The sequence below is a fragment of the Acaromyces ingoldii genome, assembly GCF_003144295.1.
Source record: "Acaromyces ingoldii strain MCA 4198 unplaced genomic scaffold FA10scaffold_5, whole genome shotgun sequence".
Classification (NCBI taxonomy): domain Eukaryota; kingdom Fungi; phylum Basidiomycota; class Exobasidiomycetes; order Exobasidiales; family Cryptobasidiaceae; genus Acaromyces; species Acaromyces ingoldii.
The window spans coordinates 1,281,756-1,299,594 of NW_020290251.1; the positions used below are offsets into that span (position 1 = coordinate 1,281,756).

General features: G+C 55.1%; 7 protein-coding genes across 7 annotated transcripts; 5 read left to right on the top strand and 2 right to left on the bottom strand.

The window, feature by feature from the left end:
• Positions 1-140: 140 nt before the first annotated feature.
• Positions 141-2,265, top strand: FA10DRAFT_268708 (alkaline phosphatase-like protein). Its single transcript, XM_025522439.1, has 4 exons — positions 141-695; positions 763-1,405; positions 1,468-1,922; positions 1,996-2,265. The coding sequence occupies exons 1-4, from the start codon at positions 180-182 to the stop codon at positions 2,035-2,037; spliced, it is 1,656 nt and encodes a 551-aa protein (XP_025375722.1). The 5' UTR covers positions 141-179; the 3' UTR covers positions 2,038-2,265.
• Positions 2,266-2,504: 239 nt separating this feature from the next.
• On the top strand, positions 2,505-4,283 carry FA10DRAFT_268710 (hypothetical protein). The gene is made up of 3 exons (XM_025522440.1): positions 2,505-3,157; positions 3,222-4,071; positions 4,160-4,283. Exons 1-3 carry the CDS (start codon positions 2,813-2,815, stop codon positions 4,225-4,227), a joined length of 1,263 nt encoding a protein of 420 aa, XP_025375723.1. The 5' UTR covers positions 2,505-2,812; the 3' UTR covers positions 4,228-4,283.
• Positions 4,284-4,474: 191 nt separating this feature from the next.
• On the top strand, positions 4,475-5,707 carry FA10DRAFT_268711 (hypothetical protein). Its single transcript, XM_025522441.1, has 3 exons — positions 4,475-5,222; positions 5,289-5,299; positions 5,360-5,707. Exons 1-3 carry the CDS (start codon positions 4,659-4,661, stop codon positions 5,694-5,696), a joined length of 912 nt encoding a protein of 303 aa, XP_025375724.1. The 5' UTR covers positions 4,475-4,658; the 3' UTR covers positions 5,697-5,707.
• Positions 5,641-8,063, bottom strand: FA10DRAFT_281032 (hypothetical protein). Its single transcript, XM_025523662.1, has 2 exons — positions 7,383-8,063; positions 5,641-7,316 (listed from the first exon to the last, which is right to left on the bottom strand). The coding sequence occupies exons 1-2, from the start codon at positions 7,749-7,751 to the stop codon at positions 5,922-5,924; spliced, it is 1,764 nt and encodes a 587-aa protein (XP_025375725.1). The 5' UTR covers positions 7,752-8,063; the 3' UTR covers positions 5,641-5,921.
• Positions 8,064-12,299: 4,236 nt separating this feature from the next.
• On the bottom strand, positions 12,300-13,981 carry FA10DRAFT_268713 (CDC73-domain-containing protein). Its single transcript, XM_025522442.1, has 3 exons — positions 12,697-13,981; positions 12,549-12,625; positions 12,300-12,482 (listed from the first exon to the last, which is right to left on the bottom strand). The coding sequence occupies exons 1-3, from the start codon at positions 13,949-13,951 to the stop codon at positions 12,393-12,395; spliced, it is 1,422 nt and encodes a 473-aa protein (XP_025375726.1). The 5' UTR covers positions 13,952-13,981; the 3' UTR covers positions 12,300-12,392.
• Positions 13,982-14,106: 125 nt separating this feature from the next.
• Positions 14,107-14,821, top strand: FA10DRAFT_165475 (hypothetical protein). The gene is made up of 2 exons (XM_025518184.1): positions 14,107-14,509; positions 14,588-14,821. Exons 1-2 carry the CDS (start codon positions 14,176-14,178, stop codon positions 14,692-14,694), a joined length of 441 nt encoding a protein of 146 aa, XP_025375727.1. The 5' UTR covers positions 14,107-14,175; the 3' UTR covers positions 14,695-14,821.
• A 2,448-nt stretch (positions 14,822-17,269) lies between these two features.
• On the top strand, positions 17,270-17,776 carry FA10DRAFT_288068 (hypothetical protein; the record flags this gene model as incomplete). The annotated part of the gene is made up of 1 exon (XM_025524176.1): positions 17,270-17,776. The coding sequence occupies one exon, from the start codon at positions 17,270-17,272 to the stop codon at positions 17,774-17,776; it is 507 nt and encodes a 168-aa protein (XP_025375728.1).
• Positions 17,777-17,839: the final 63 nt, after the last annotated feature.

A 17,839-nucleotide genomic window follows, 5' to 3' on the forward strand; every position in this document is an offset into this window, starting at 1 on the left:
GAAGGTAGTGGGCGTCGCACCATGATATGTTGCATCTCGATCCTGGCACCGACATTTTCGCTGGTCCGAGCGAGGGACGCGGCGAACAAAAACGAGGCTAAAAGTTCAAACGGACGGACCCTGATCTGCCTCCTGTTGAACCCCACTACTAGCTACTAATTAGTTATCATCATCCAGCAATGGAGAAGCAAAGGAGCGAGGAGCAGCTGCTCCCTGGACCTGTGATCAGCCAGTCGAAGCGGCAAAAGTCCACCTCGGCTCGTCGGTGGCCGTCAAAGCTGGCGCGGATCGTAGTCCTATCGCTGTGCACCTTTGCCCTCGTCGGCGATCTGTTCAGTCATCGGCATGCGAGCAAAAAGGTCAATGTTATCCTCATGATCTCCGACGGCTATGGCCCCGCGTCGGAGACATTTGCACGTTCCTTCTACCAGGCACTCGAGGGAAACACGTCGCCTGATGCGCATTTCCGCATGCCCCTCGACAAGATTCTCCTTGGCAGCCACCGGTCGAGGTCGTCAGACTCGCTCATCACTGACTCGGCTGCCGGGGCGACGGCGTTTGCGTGCGCGAAGAAGAGCTACAACGGCGCGATTGGCGTTGACGACAAGGCCAAGCCATGCAGGACTGTGTTTGAGGCGGCAAAGCAGCATGGCTGGCTCACCGGCGTTGTCGTCACCAGCCGGCTGACTGATGCGGTGAGTGAAGCTAGCACACCTTGTTCAGAGAGTAGGCGCGCCCATCTGATTCTTTCTCTGCTTTCAGACGCCAGCTTCTTTCATTGCTCATGTCCCATCGCGGGCCCAGGAGAGTGACATTGCCGAGCAAGCCTTGGGTCTAGGTGGCCACCTCGACGCCCGCCCGCTCGATCTCGCAATCGGAGGTGGCGGATGCTACTTTCTCCCGCAGTCTCATCCTGCCTCGTGCCGGCCCGACGAAAACGACCTCGTGTCTTCAGCCAAAGAGCAGGGCTGGAACACAAAGGTTGTCTTTGCGGAAGGGGATCGCGAGCCATCTCTCCAAGACAACACGAGTCTGCCTATGCTCGCGCTCCTCTCGCCTTTCAATACGCCATACGAGATTGACCGACTGGCGCTCTCGCCCTCGCAGCGTCTTCCCTCGCTCTCGAGCCTGTCTCGCACCGCACTCAACGTGCTGCACGGGTCAAAAGACAACAAGCGCGGATTCCTCCTCATGATCGAGGGCTCCCAGATTGATTTGTGCGCGCACCAGAACGACCCTGCATGTCATGCGCGCGAAATCGTCGCTTACCAGCAGGCTATCAAGGATGTGGTCGCTTGGGTCAAAGAAAGAAATGCTGAAGGCGAGCGGACTGTCATCATTTCGACGTCGGACCACGAAACAGGAGGTGTCACGCTTGGTCGGCAGCTTGGCGAGCAGTATCCAAGTGGGTTTTCTGTGCATTAGCTTACCTGAAATCTTCGCTCACCATCTCAATCACGGGCACAGACTACGCCTACTACCCACAATTCCTCCTGCCTGTCCGGCAATCTGCCGCGAGCCTCTCGGCAAGGCTGCTGGCATTTGCACGGACGGCGCCAGTACCGAGCCAGGAGGACATTCTCTCCTTTATCCAGACCCAGACTTTTGGCAGAGACGGCCTCGCGCTGGATGAATCGACGGGGGGAAAGCCGAAAGACGAAGAGGTCAATAGGGTACTTAGCTGCCTCAATACGACGCCCGCAGAGGGAAGAGCAGAAGCTTGGATGCATGACCACGGGGGCGCAGCAATTCTCGCCCCGCCCATCGACCCGACCGATGACTGCCGCAAAGCGGTTGCCGACATCTCCTCGCGGCGAGCACAGATCGGCTGGAGCACCAGCGGCCACACGGGAGTCGATGTGCCTGTGCATGCTTCAGGATACCGGAGTGAAAAGCTTGTCGGCAACATGGAGAATACCGACGTGAGTATTCTGAGCTTTGTTTCTCTTTGTCGTCGTGCAATGAATGCTGACTTTTGCCATTGCGAATATCCAGATTGGCCTCTTCATCGCTAAGACGCTGGGACTCAAACTGTAGAAGAGACCGGACACTCCATGGAACAGTATGTTGTGGCTTACAGGTGCCTCTGACGAGTGACGACGCGGACCCGAAAATTGATCGTCGGGTCAAAGACCGAGAACGTGTGCAGGACCGACCCACTCTCTGTCGCGACTCCAACATAATCATGACTGACTTTGCCCGATGCTCTCAATTGACTGCCTTGAGTGGTGGCTTTCTCTGTCCTATTGAACTCGGACTCTCGGATGAAAAGGTATAATACGTAGGCAGCACTGGCAAAATGGGCGGGTCTCAGCTTTCTCTATTGCTTTTCGCTCTTCCACTTCTCTTTCTCGAAGGGTGGCCGAGGCAGGAACACTGAGGGCAGAGGAAATCGATATAATGCAGGCTCGGTCGGGATTCACCAGCAGCGTGCGCTTTAATTAATCAGCTGTGGTCTGGCCTTTCCCTTTTTTCTAGTGTCTTGCTTCGTCACGACTCCAAAACTTTTTTTCGGGGCTGTTCGTATTGTTAGTCTGGCTGTGGCCTGCGTGCGTACGTGCGTCTGAATGTAAGACCGGAAAATTCGTATGCCTGTACGTAGATTCGTCGGCCACTGAAAGGGCAGACTGCAAGGCGGGGGTTCGGTCGGAACAGCAAAGACAAAAAAAGAGGTGGCGATCTACCGGAGAAGCCAGCATTGGAAACATCCGTGACCTCCATCTCGTCCCCGCCAACGTCCATCCTCGTCCATCCTCTCTTTTCTTCCTCTTTTTCTCTCTCTCTGCTGGGGCAGAAACAAAAGGCCGAAACGATGGGGAGAGGAAGACGACCAGATACGACGCTAGAGCCATCGAGGCAGCTGCTGACCCAGCGCGCCTTTCGGCAGCGGAGAGCTGCCCACCTGTCCGAGCTCGAGACACGCGTAAAGGACCTTGAGCGAGAGAATGCCGAGCTCAAAGCTCTCTCGGCACACAACATATCTTCAACCGCCGCTTTTGCCTCTACACCTGGATCTGGTACCGGTCTCGGCTCTTACACTGGCAGAGATGTTGTAGGGATAAAGGGTGGGAGTACGAAGGGGGATGATGAGCAGCAGCAGTACGCAAGACAGCAGTGCCAGGACTGTCTTTCGCACGAGAAGAGTCGCATCGATGTGGTGAGTTGAGCATTCGCCTCGGTGGAAATTGAGACTAGTCGAAGCTGACAGGTCGCTCCATCAGCTCCAATCCGCCAAAGTAGTCGACTCATACTTTGCAGCACTCACCTCGTCGATCCTCACTTTGCGGCAAGCATCGCAGACAAATTACAACGACGCATCGCAGTACAGTCACGCCAGTGGCAGCTATTCAATGGAGCAGCAGCGCACAGCAGCAAGCGCAAACAGTCTTGCCCGGCTCGAGTCTGTGGCCCAAGCGACGGGCGATCAGGTGCGGATCCTCGTGTCAAAGGTGTCCCAGATGGGTGGCCAGCTCGCAGTGGCAGGCGCATTCAGCGCCGAACCGACTCCTTCGCCTTCGCCCTCGTCGTCGAAGCAAATGTACTCTTCGTCAGCCTTTTCAGCACACTCGCTCGGCTCCCCCTCAACGACGACTGGCTTTTCTCAGCAGATGCTTAGTCATGGACAGAACATGACCTTGCAACACGGCCCACGCTCTCCTTACCTGCAGCAGCAGCAACAGCAACCGGCTCATACCCCCTTCAGCGCCGCCACCCAGTCTCACCCAGCCTCGCCAGCGCTGTCGCAAGCATCAGAGAAAAGATGCCGACCATCAAGTAACGGCGGCGGCTGCTGCCCTCCTTCATCGTCATCCCTTTCCTCTCCGATGCAGCCGACACAGCAGGGGAAGCCCCCACCTCCCACGGCATACCCTGCGCAAGCATCGACGAACACCCACACCAACGAGGCACGCCCAAGAAGAGGAGGAATGGACATGGGTATCTCGTCACAGACCGGTAGGGAGGATAGCCAGTCGGGCGCGACGCCTGCGCCAGCAGCGGACAATTCAGCGACGTCTAGCTGGACCCAGCTGGGCGGGGACGAGACGAAGTGCTGCCTTGGCTTCTTTGAGTGTGAGTCTCTGCTGTCTCCCTTTGACCTTTCTGGTCACTGTGAATGCTTGCTAATAACGACGGCGATGTCCTTGGTTGGAATGGGCAGGTGATAGCGAAGGGAAGATCTTGATACCTTCACCGCCGCCAACGCAACCCCTTCAGCTGCCGAATTGAGAGCCGCGATATCTCTTCATATATTGTCTCCCGTGACACAGATCTATTTGTACGATAATTTAACTTCTGTCTAGTCTTCTTTGTATTGATCTATCGGTCTATCTCCATTGCCTGTCGTCCTGGTAACGCACAGTCTCAAGACACCTTGTCGTCTTTTATATTGACAACTTGAGAAAAGTGACAAGGTGGCGAGGAACGTGATAGGCTTAGTGAGCTTCTTTCCTTCTTTTTCTTTTTGGCGCGATGCTATCAAGAAGTGGAGAGGCAGAAAGGTGCATAACTATAACAGTCCACAATCGCAGCCTCCCACGACTGCCGCTCTGGAACCGCATGAGCGACTGAAGCTTGCTTGCAGCGATGAATGCCGCGAAGCCACTACCACCTCGTCTTCCTCCATCGTCACTCGAGTAGCGAGAAGGACGAGCCTCGCAATGGCATTCTCGCTGCCCTATGAGCTCGTTGACCTCATCGTATCCTCAGTCAGCGGGCACGATGAGGCCGGAGAGGAGAGCAAAGAGAAGAAGCGGGACCACCGATCGCTTTGCCTTGTTTCGAGCATATTCTACCGTTCTGCTCACCCAAGGCTGTACCGTACGATCTCTCTCGCCGGGACGTGCGAGCTAGACCTCCTAAGGAGGACGCTCGTCGAGCAGCCTGGACTCGGTGCAGCGATTCGGCATCTGTGGGTCTCGTCAAACCGTGGAGCTGTCAGTGGTGGGCAACAACAGAAGCTGCAGAGAGGGGAAACGCTCATTAAAGACGCGATCTGGCCCTCATTGACGAGGCTGCAAGAGGCCGCTTGGATCACGACCGACGAACAGGCTGGCGGGTTCCGGATCGGACACGCAGTCAGCGTGCATGGAAAGGAATCAGAGACGGACGAAGCGCTGCTACACTACCACCTCGTCCTTCCTTCGCTCGAGGCATGGGTACACACGCTACTCAGATCCATTGCGCGAGGAGAGCAGGGGACTCTGGTCAGCGTCACCATTACTGTGAGAGTGCATCTCAACCTACATGTCTGACTGTGCCTCACTATTGTCGTTGTCTCCACCTTGCAGTTCTATCCCGGGTTCGTGCGGCCCTCTGTGTTCAACTGCAGCGTCCTTTGCTGATGCCATATGGTTCACAGCCTCGTTCTTGATGACGACAAGCTCGAGCACCTCCTCCGACGGATCCTCTCGCTTCTTTCCGAGTCCCACCCCCCAGCAAAACTCACGGTGCTCGTCGGCCACGACTCTGTCGCATTAGGAAGCCGCCTTCGGCGTATGGACCGGTCTCGAACAATCTCACAGGCGGCGAGACGCATCGGCGACGAGCGCCTCATCGTAGAAGGCGCCAACGGATTCGCCTTTGGTCTGCCGGGCGGCAAAGGCCTACAGGACGACGTTGTCGAGTACACTCAGAGCGGTTGGAGGACAAGGATACAGGCAAGGAAGCATGAAAGGAAAGGCACCAACAACATGTAGATGATTCGCTCTTGTAATTCTTTTGCATTGTTTTCGTGATTTCATCGGCGTGTGCCGGCATCGCCGGGTGTGAGTTATCATGTAACGATGGATGGGAAGGAAGAAATACAGATTGATCTCGACAGAATGATGAGGTATGACGGAAGGCAGTGAGGCAACGCGGTGACAGAGGCAAGCATCGACAGCAACATGGCAGCGGGTAGCTGGGCCGAGCAGAAGCGGAACTCAGTCGACTCTCCTGGAGACCTCTCTCTGGATCCGGACGACCTCGGGCGACATGACGATTTCCTGCTCGACATTTCCGCTGCCCGCCCGCACGCGTCCATCTGCTTGTTTCCCGACAGGTGAAGAAGCTTGACCATTGTGAAGGTCTGACATCGATGATGATGCTTGTGGCGATCGCGCCCGGCCTATGAAGCTACTCTGCTTGTGCAGCGTCGGTTGATGCATTTGCATTGGCGAGGCCCTCGATCCTGATCGTACCTGCATCTCGAGGTCTTCGATCTCGTCGCTGGCGTCGCCCACATGGTTTTCCTCATCATCGTCAACCACGTCGTCTGTTGTCGGTGTCGGACTGTCATTGATATACGGTGACGACGACATGGATGCAACTTGCTTGGCGAACGGCGAATTGGCTGCCGACGACGAATTCGGCGCGTGCGCGCGAAGCACAGGCGTCTGACCGCCGTTGAAGCTCTGCATGCTATTGCGGTTGCCGTTGTTGAGCGCAAAGTCGCTGAAGCCCTTGCTGAATGCGAATCCGCTCTTCTCGGCAGAGAGCGAGACCGAGCCGTTGCCGGAAGAAATGCCGCTGGTCAGATTGGGGTCGAGCGAGAAGGCGCCCTGCAGCGAGAGAGGGGTCCCGTGCTGCATGCTCGAATGCAATGACCGCTTGTCCATCTCTCCATCATCAAAGTCGCCTGCAAGATTGCCACCGCCGATGCTCGTTGTTGCGGCGCCTTTGCCAATGCCATCGGCACCGTTGCCGCCGCGAGAACGCTGGTTGCGAGAGAGGAGCACACCATCACGGTGGTGGTTGGGGTGAACGAACCCTTGCAGCGTTCTCGACTCGAGCAGCGCCGTCTTAGCGCCCCAGAGGTCCGAGTGGAAGACGATGCGGCTCGCGACGATAGTGTTGATGACGACGGCAAAGGGGATCGGGTAGGCCTCGAGGATCATGTCGCGTTCAAAGATGATGACGAAGAAGGTGGCGACGTTGATGGTGAGGCACACACCACCGTAAACGAGCGCCGTCTCGATGAGCCAGCTTCGTGCACTCTTGACACCATGTCGGCGGGCGGCAGAGCCTGTCATGGGCGACCGCTTCTCCTTCTGCACCTGCTGACGCACGCGCAACACCGTCAGACCCAGCACGGCCAGGTCGAAGATGATGCATCCACCAAAGCCGATAGCACGCCAGGGTGGCGAAGGTGCGAGGACGCAGGTGGGCATACGTGGAACTTGCACCTCCGGCGGCAGGCGACTCGAGTAGAAGAAGCCCAAGGCTACGATCCAGAGACAGCTGCAAAATGCTGTGACACCCATGATAAAGTAGTTGACGGCCGGGTTGCTGTGGTAAAGCGCTCGAACGCGCTGAACAAAGATGAGAGCCGAGGACAGCTGTATGAGGAGTTCCCTGTATTAGTCTTCGTGATGCAAGCGCAGAGGAAGAATGCGCAAACTCACCCAGACAAGGAAGTAGGTAAGAAAAATGAGCGTCATGGGGGACTGGCAGTCGCCCGGGTTGCCGAAAAAGTAGATCGCAGAGGTGATGGCGTTCGCAATCATCATGTACCTCCCAATGATGACGAAGATATTGACGAGGACAATCTTGCGCTGGACGATGAGCTGTTTCCATCTCCGTCGCTCTTCGTGGAACGTGACGATGTACTCCCAGCCAATGACTGCGTAGACGGCGCAGAGAATGTAGCGAAACGTTTCAATCTCCTTGATACCCTGCGTAGGCTCGGCTGGAATGAATTGTCGCCAATTGCCACCTAGATAGAGCCTCCCATCCTCGACAGAGAGGTCAAGCTGGCCTGGTGAGGACAGCATGTTGAAGAAGGCCAAGCGCTCAGGAAAAAGCCAGAGCTGTCAGCTGTGGCTTGATCGTGGTCTGAAAAGCGAGGAAAGAGAAGAACGATGACAGGGAAGAGCCCTCAGAACGGACAGAGAGGAAAGAAAGAGGAACACTGGATGGCAGGTCTAGGATACGAGAAAGAGGGGAGACTTATCTATCGATCGCCTCACCACCTCGTCTGCTCCCCTTTCTCTCCCATTCATGCACTACGTCTGACGTACATGCGGTGAACACTTTCCAGGCACGGAACTACTGTACGTGAGACCTTAGGGAGAATCCAAGTCGACGGCACGAGGCGGCTAGCCCCTCCTGCAGAACCCGTCGATTCAAGAACCGAGCGCCTTTATGCCCTTAGCTCGTTTCAGCTTCTCAAGAGCTAGTGCAGCAATAGAGAAATTGAGACTGACTACGCATAGAGACCTAGACTTCCTTTTCTATTAGAGACTCTTGAAATGTGTATTTTAATTGCTCACAATTTTCCATCTGATTACAAGTTCCCGCCCTCGAGCTTCTGAGTTGAAATAGAATAGAAGTCCTTGGCAAATCGATGCAGCAATCGACGCAATCTTGTTCAAGGCGCCCGTACCTAGCGCCGTCCTCTCTGTTCCGTGGCCCACTTTAGCCTAATGGAGGAGAGGCACCTACTATCATTACTAAACAAGGCAAGTAGTCTCATGGATACGTCTTTCGGGTGATTGAAGAAGAGGAAAGACCCGATGTGGAGGGAGGGGGACGCCCTCCGCTGCACTTACGGTCAGTTGCGTGGTTTTCAGGAACCAGTCACAGACAAAATCGCCGCCATATGGTTCGGACCTTTTCAGTTTCTCCCAAACTCAATTGCGAGACTGTGACGCTCTGCCCAAAGCTGCCCTTTGCATCACAGCACCTCGTGGACAGCTCATGACCTCGTGTCGGCCGGATTTTCTGACAAGACCATGCGTTCCACCATTAGGATTACACACTTGCAACAATGTCCTCGTGTATTTTTCTGCTCGATGCACACGCTCGTTCAAGTCGACGGGTCATTCCGACTCGGCAATATGTGTCTGATATCAAGAACGCCGGGATGTAGCATCCCCCCACCTTTTTATTTTTCATTTACTTGCCTGCACTTTTATCTTCCTTTCGGCTCTTCTTCCGCACCAAGGTATTAGAGCAGAAAGGGACGCAAGTACTTGCTTTGATCCCAACTCTCAGCCTGCTTCTGATTCATAAGGCGGAATTAGGAGGAAGCAAAGGTCGGAAAGCTCATGTAGTCTGGATAGAATTGTTGCCCGGGATCTTTCAAGTCTGCAAAATTGTTAGAGGCCTTCAAAACGCGAGGCTGTCCCACTATTGTGTTCGCCACAGCAAGACAGCATTGTTCCTCTCGAAATACATCTTTGAGCGCAAGTCCCGAAGATGAAGAGGATTGGGACCATGGTCGAAGGCTGCGACGCTATCGTCACATGACCCAACGATTGCAAGAAGGCGCCCTTCTCGGCGGCGGAGCTAGCGCGAAGTGCCATGTAGCTGGTCCTCGATGTCGACAGAGGACGAGTGAGTCGGCAAGAGTGGCCGCCCTTTGGCGACATCAATCAAGTCGGTAGCGTGAAGAGAGATGTCGGCGTGGTGTCAACCCCTTCACTTGCTCACCAGAGCCGAGAGGGGTCCAAGCGCTCAAATCTTACCCGCAAAGCCTCCGAGCACCTTTCTTGCTTGCCTGTGTCTTCAGTGGGGTCCATGCTCCCCTCCAGAGTCGGAGAGACACCTCGCTTGTCGAATTGATCCGCCAAGGACGGAATTGAAGTCTGGGACAGTGTATTTTGAACAGCACCTGACGGAGGCGGAGGCGCTTTCCTCGGGTTAGAGAAGAGATTTTCGTGCCTTGTGACCAAGTGACTGTCAGTCTCGTCTTCGAGGACCTCAGACTTCGATTGGGGAAGCGACTGTTGCCCAGCTTTTGCATGCTCGACGTGACAGGCGACGCAAAACATGACAACGTTGGTAAGATCTCCGCTTGATTCTGCTTTCGCCGTCCTTATCAATGCCGAAGAGTATGTTGTTCCGTCGTCGACCTCAAGACACCGCTTCTTCATCGAAAGTCTGCCAACGTAGACAGTGTGGAGAGCGAAGAGACGTCGCAGTAGCACTCTCTCCCGAGCAGCTGACGTCATGGACTTCCTTCTATCGGACGCTGCGACTCTCTTGCGAATCTGACGCAACATTGCTGATGGTGACTTTACCTCTGCTTCGTTCTTTTTATCTGTCTGATCGATTGAACAGACTGTTGCTGTGTCCGAAAGGGTCGTGAACGCCCGCAAAGGAGATGATTCATCTGTCAGAAAATTGTCCGGTCTTGAGCATTGCTCGCAGCCTCGATTTCGCTGAAAGAAAGGAATGGTCAACGGGATCGAGGCAGCACGGCGATGCCATCTGAAAGTGCTAGGAAGCAGAGTGTGTCGCTTCGTATCGTCGAAAAGCGTAGTAGCAGGCTCACTCGACGACTTATGGCAAAGCTCCGACGTCCCGCTTCGGTAGTGACGGGCTCTGGAGAACGGAGTTTTGTTCGTCTGCGCAAGAATTGTTCTCCATTTGGAGGTCATTTTTGAAAGCGAAGCAGCGCCTGAAGCGTTCGTGTGAGCCGGCTGAACGAGCAATGAGACATCAGAAGTTGAAGGACAACTTGTGTGATGGATTGGTGATCCAGATATCGGGGCGCCCAGCTCAAAAGTGGGGAAGGTATCGCCGCCAAGCTCCTGAAGTACGGCACGAGGTAATGTCCTGGCGAAGCTCAACAATCGTGTCAAGTCGACTTGGCGCAACTCCTCGTCCTCCTTCGTATGAGAGCAAAGCTGTCGTTTGACATCGTCGGAGAGACGCAAGATCTCCTGACTTGCGCAGTCGCTGCACAGCAGCTGTGTGTGGCAAAATGAAACTTAGCATGTCTCTCTCCTCTGTAAGAGTCTTCATGTAGACTCAACTTGCCTTCTTGTCTAGCGTCCAAATCCACAAGCCAAAGTTGCTACAGCTGGGACGGTCACAGTGATGCTTGATCGATGCTTGAAGGATGAAAGATGTATCTTGATGCAAACCAGAAATGTACCGTCCGTCAGTACAAAGGTCTTGACGCATCTTTTGTGCGAAGAGCACCTACCGCAAAGTATTTGCTCTCGGGCGGTGAGAAGCTCTTCGACCGGATTGTGCTCCATGCAGGGCTCACTCAAAGCGAGTGAGGCACGGCACGACGACGGTAACGCCCCACGAGAGTCGAAATTCATGGACAAGCGTGCAAATTGGAGAGGTGGTCGCACAGTATCTCTATCCATTGTCGCCTTTGCAACCTTGCCGATATCATTGCCCTCTGGCTGACGTTGGTGTTCAAGGCGGTCCAATGAAGCTCTTTTCACGTCTTCGTTCTCCATCGACACTGGTCCGATCCAAAACGAGTATGTGTCGAGACTGCCAAACAATTTGTGTGTTTCCTCAACAGACGCCCGTATGTCAGGCGTGTGAGTAGGTTCTATCGATGAGCACGAAGTGGTCGTGCCAAGTCTCGAAGAGGTCAGACCTGATGGAGGTTTGCGAATTGATCGTTCTTTCTGGTCGCTTTTCTCGGGATTATGGCTGAAGCTCTTGCGCAGACTCGCCGCAGAAGACTTTTGTCCAAGAGTCCTACCGAAAGACACGACATTCTTGGTCAACGAATGCAGCTTTTCGTGGTCTCCAAGGTGCTGTGATGCACGTGAGCACCTTGTAAGAATGGTCACTGGGTAGTAGAGGTGCTCACCAAAGCTCTGTCTTCGCTGTCCTCTGACCATCTCGACATTGATGGAATAGGTGAAATTGACATACCCCTAGAGCTTTGATATTGGCCTTTTGAGCTACTCGAATCGGAGGCCAGAGTTGGCGTTGCGGCAGGCAAAGCGTTGTGCTCGTCCGTGGTCAGAGGAGGGGAAGTCGGGACGGTCGATAGCGGTATTGCGCGCAGTGCCGGGTCCTTCATGTTGTGGCCTGGTGTAGCCATAGTATATGGATCTCTGATGGTGTCCAGGAGTTGAGAAACCCGGTGCAAATGGCCAATTCTGTCTTTGTCACAATAAGACCGATGCTAAATCGACGAAGCGAAGTTCCTTTCACGCCCTCTGTCTGACTGCTTTCTTCAGCAGAGGAGTGCCAACGCTCCTTCTGGACATGGCGCGATATCAGTAGAACAACTGCCGACCACAATCACCTTTTTGGGTTGTCCTCATGACCGCAGAGAAGGCATGGCTAAAAACACATTGGAAGGGTCTTCCCTTAAAGATTTTGGTGGCACTCGGACCCGCAAGGACTGTCCTTGGGCCTTTCACTAGACGCAAGTCCACGCCAGTGGCGTCGTGTACCAGGGGTTTTGCCGGAACCGGCCAATCGGATGGAACGAAATGGAGCGACGAATGCAACTTAGAGGCTCGAGCGATGTCGGATACGCGCTTTCATGTCGCGGCTGGGCACCATCGCCAGTCTATGGGGGCCTGCCAATACTTTAGCTTGAGGAAGATGACGGCAAAAGAAGCTTCCTTTCCCGACCAGCGCTTTCATGCACGCTATTTGCATATGGCAAGGTGAGGCATTAATACAGGTGGTACAGTAGAAGGTCACAACATGCGCTTCGTGATGAGGTTCTCTGCGTTGCGCCAGAAGTGGGCGGAGAGTTGGCGGTCTGTGTGTCTTTTCGTTCTATCGATCTTTGGAGGCAAGATGAGGATGTTCAGCATTCAGTGCACCCGAACTTGGTGCCCGGGAGGACTCACCGCTAGCTCCACCACGGGCCAATCTCGCACATTTGCGTTCTTTGTTTCGTTGTGCCACCGCACGTAAACTCCCATTACTGCATGCAGAGCGACAGAGATCGAGTCAGCGTAAAATGTAGAGAGAGGGCATATCGGGCGACCAGCTCACCGTTCTTGAATAATTCGCGGGGTTCGGACCACCGATACTCCTTGAATTGCCAAAGCTGACCAGTGGTGAAGACCGCGCAGACCCTTGTCCAGGCATCGCCTCCACCGCCGCCACCGCCTCCACTGCTCGTGAGCCTTGCAAGCGCTTCGACGTTGTCAACAACGAGAAAGCGTCTTGCCTTTGCTTCAGGCCCCTGCGACGACAATCTATGGTTGACAATGACAATGCTTTCGGCCATTCCGCCAGCCTTGAGTCTTGCCTCTTCAGGCGGCACAAACGTGCCCTCCTCGAGAAAACTTTTGACATTGAACATGTTGATGAGCGATGTCGGGCTGTTGGAAAGAACAATGATCGGGTCTTGTTGTCGGCCTTTCCGAGCTCGGCTGGCATCGTTGGATAGTGACTGTGATGGCATAGGCTGGCGACTGCTAGACGATGAGCTCCCTCCTGCGCCTGCCACCTTGCGAGCTGCATCAATCTGAGGGGCCAATGTGGCCCGCAGCGAGGCAAAGTCTGCCGTCTTGCTCCAAGGCTGTGATCCACGGAGCGCGTCGTTTCTCGTTCGAGGCGTGATCTCCGTACCACTCGTCTTCAAGCGCTTGACAAAGGCGGCATCGGCTTTGGAAGGCACGTAGGGTCTCTTGGGGGGCAGCACCATCGTTTTGGCAGCTACGCCAGCCGCAGCTGCAGCTGCGTCTCCTGCCGCGCCTACTGCCCCCAGCTGTCCAAACATGGCCTTGTGCGCTGCTGGCGGCGACGACGGCGGTGTTGTCGATGGTCCAGCCTCGGCGCTTGGCGCTGACAATGCTCGAAGGGCAACGACGTCCTTGCTTAGCACGCCTTCCCACTCATTCCTTGCTCCCGTCAGATAAGCCAAGATGTCCTGCCGCTCGAGGGCGTCGAGCCTCGGCAAGCCTCGGCTGGTGGCTTGGACGACGTAGAGACCACCTTGTGCGCTTGCCATCTGCACGGCGAAGACGAGGGCATCCAGAGGAAAGAAATCATCGGTGCTTGTGCTGGGCGTCGCCGTGGATCCTTCTTGCAGCACTGGCGAGGTTCTGGACTTGGCCAGTCGGGTAATGTGGGATTTGAGTAACACCAGGCCCGAAGCGAATCTGAGCGAGGTCGCCTTGCCGAGATCCTCTATCACCAAGGCATTCTCATCCAGAAGCGCAATGGAAGCGACGCCCTCGGGCGAGGCGAGCGAGGCTCTCAACGCATCCAGCGCATCCGCTTGTTCCCCTGCTTCGGCCATTTCCCCAGATGCGTCCGCTGCCTTTTGTCGTCGCGAGCGAGAATCTTGCGTTGCAACTCTGGTCGAGGAGGGTTGGTCTTGGCTTAGTAAGCAGATAGAAGAAAGCGCCTATCTGCGAAAAGTTGGCAAAATTAGCAATGGAAAAATCAGAAGGGCTGGACTTGGTTTCCCACTTTCTTTCTCCTCAGACAGGGTGGATTGACTCTCGCACACGAGCCGGACCAATGTCAGTCACAGAGGGATCGGCGTCTTCTTCGTCGGCATCGCCTTCGACGTCCTCGTCTCCGTCCTTGAACGGAGCATCCTCGGCGACGAGCGCAGATCTGCCCCCTTCGCCCACCTTGAAGGAGGCCTCGTTGCCTCCGCAGGAGAGAAACGAGCGAGCACTCAAGCTCAAGGACGAAGGAAACAAGCTCTTCGTGAGCGGCGACTTTGAGAATGCAAAGATCAGATATGGCGAGGGGATCGCCCTCGATCCGACAGTTGTCGTGCTGTGGAGCAATCGAGCTGCGTGCGAGCTGAAGCTGGAGCAGCACGGCTTGGCCATTGAGGATGCTAGTGAGTGGCGCACTTTCCTGCCGGTTGCCTCGGAGTTCACAGCTAAAGAAAAATGCCGATCACTTCTACTATAGCTAGAGCCATTGAGCTGGATGCCAAGTTTGCAAAAGCCTACTATCGAAGAGCTATTGCATACCTTTCGATTGCCGATCCGAAATCAGCGCTGCCAGATCTTCGTCAATTAGTCAAGCTTGAGCCAAAGAATGCGACATGCCGGTCCCAGCTCGACTCGACAGTCAAGTTGGTTCGTAAGCTCGAATTTGAGAAGGCTATTGCGACAGAAGAGGGTCCGAAGACATGGCAGACGGTAGCGCAGCATCTGCTGGAAGGCACCGGCGGCTCGACTGTCGATGCCAAGTACACAGGGCCTCGGTTAGCTGACGGGCCCGACGGGCCAGAGAAGCACCTGGGCTCAATCAGCGAAGAGTTCATCAACGAAATGATTGCCTGGTTTAAGGACGGCAAGAAGCTGCCGCATCGCTACGCCTGGCAGATCATCCTCGGTGCTCACCGGCACTTTATGAAGGAACCGACAATGGTCGAGTACGAGGTCAAGGAAGGAACCACCGCGACAGTCTATGGAGACATCCACGGGCAACTATATGACTTCCTATACGCGCTTGAGCAGTCAGGAAGACCGAGCGAAAAGAACATGCTGCTCTTTAATGGCGTATGTATCAAGCAACCCCTTTTTGATGTGGAGACACACCAGGCTGACTGCACTCCTCTCTCTCCACAGGACTTTGTCGACCGAGGCAACTGGGGTTCTGAGTGCCTTCTCATCCTTCTCGCATACAAATGGCTTCGACCGAACAACACATTCTTGAACCGGGGCAACCACGAGACGTCGACGATGAACCAGACGTATGGATTCGCAGCCGAAGTCAAGGCCAAGTTTGGTGGCGATACGACATTCAAGCTCTTCACCGAACTCTTCGTCGCGCTCCCTCTTGCGACGCTCATCACCGCAACTAATGACCCTGTTCCAGCAGGCGACCTGCCAGCGCGGGTTCCGCTGGCCCAAAAAAGCCCGGTTCTTTCACCGGGGGGCAAGAAGCGCTATTTCGTTGTCCATGGCGGTCTATCAAGCGAGGATGGCGTGACCCTTGACGATGTGCGAGCGCTTGACCGCCACAAGATCGGACAGCCAAGCGCGGGCTTGGCCCAGGATCTCCTTTGGGCCGATCCGCAAGCGGCAAATGGTCGAGCGGCGAGCAAGCGAGGTGTCGGCAAGGGCTTCGGTCCGGACATTGCCAAAGCCTGGTGCCGGGAGAATGGCATTACGGCCATTCTGCGATCTCACGAGGTCCGGCATGAGGGGTACGAGGAGGAGCATGACGGTTTCACCGTCACCATCTTCTCAGCGAGCAACTACGTCGACCAAGTCGGGAATAAGGGTGCCTTTGCGAGAATTGACGACCGAGGCACCATCGAGTACATCCAGTTTGAGGCACAGCCTCATCCAGACATGAAGCCCATGGCTTACGTCCAGGGTCCAATGGGTGGCATGCTCAGTTAAGCTTCATCCAAGGCTGCTGTACATCTTGATCTTCAACAAAGTAGTTCTCTCTCCATGAACGGTATTCAAACACACACTTCTTCCTCGACATAATACGATCAAAAGTGATGCACTATCTGCCGTCCCTTCTGACTCTACTGTCCTCTGCCGTGCTTTTTGTTACTAGAGCACAAGGCGTCGAGACGCCCGCGGGGTCCCGTGCTGCCTCCTTCTTCGCCGATTCAATTTATCTCCCGCGCCCTCGTCTATTTTCGCCTCATCCTTGTTTACTTGACCCTGCTTTTCGGGCTATTCGCCGTCGCGGACATCTGCAAGACGCCTGCGCCTACTGCACAGCCCGGCAGGCGCAGGGCACCTTCGCACGCCCTAGCCTGTAGCACGATTCTCAGAAACAGAGCAGGCATCGCAGGGCGACGCATGCCTTTACAATAAGCCCCTTTTCCTGTACTTCCGTTTTCTCTTCTCCTCTTCGCAGAGTACACTCTGATAGCCCCTACTTCGTTCAGGTGACAGCTTCCTCACAAAGTGGCAAAGTATGGCCGTGCTCCCTCTTTTTCGCCGCCCTTGTTTATTTCCCTCGCTCATGTTTATTTCGCTCGTCCTTGTTTACTAGACCCTGCTTTTCGGGCTATCCGCCGTGTCGGACGTCCATGAGCACGCCTGCAGCAGGCGCTCAAGCGCGCATTCAAGCACGTCCTGCAGCACTAATCCCAGAGATAAGCCAGGCGTCGCCCTGCGACGCCTGCCTATATAACGACCTCCTTTTCCTGTACTCTCCCTCTTCTCTTCGTCGCAGAATACGACCTGACAGCCCCTAGTTCGTCCAGGTGACAGCTCCCTCTCACGATACGTGTATTACCAACCTTCGTCCTAAAACAGGTCCCCACGAATCTCGTCGACCGCTTCTTGTCAGAAAACGACATCCCCTGCATGATCCTCTACATCGGGGAGGTTGTGTGGGGCGACGATGACAACAATCTGCATGGCACAGTCTCATGTGCTATTGGTAGTGAGGCTGACCATGCCTTGCATGCAGCTTGCCAGGAGAACAAGCAAGCAGAGCTTGTGCCCAAGGTCCAAGGTGAGCCCTCCATCTACTGTGGCATTGATGTCAACCTAGACAAGCTCCAGCTTGTACAAAGGACTATGACAACCATCTGCAGGGCACAGTCTAATGTGCCATTGATAGTGAGGCTGACTATGCTCTGTATGCAGCCTACCAAGGGTACATGCATGCAGCGATGGTGCCCAAAGTCCAGGGCGAGCGCGCCATCTATCGAGGCATCAACGTCGACATCGAGGAGCTCAGACGTGTACAAGCAACCAGCACCGCCATGAATGTCGCCACCGCCAACACCGTGATGACTCAGCCTGCGGCGGTACACGAAATGACAACGCGCTCAAAGAACAAGGGGCGCTCCTCTTCGCAATCCACCACGGGCTCGACCTCGACAGTCGCCACGGCGGTCGCCACGGCGGCAACCAAGGCTCGCGCCAAGCCCAGTATTACGCCAGTTAAGAAGGCCAAGGCAAAAGAAAAGCTTCAGGGCACCTCTGCTGCAGCCGGCCCTGCCTACAAGCCGGACCAGCCCAAGATCTCGTCTTTCTTTCACCGAGATCACTCTCGCTCGTTGTGGCCTCACTCGCTGGTGGTAGGGGAGTTGCCCCCCACAAATGGCTTGACACCTCAAATCATCGACCTCGTGCAATATAGGATGATGGCAGTGCCAACAGTACCTCAGGTGTAATGTGTGTATAAGAGATGATCTCAAAGCAATGCCGAAGCGTGGCTGAGCAATAAAGATTGGAAC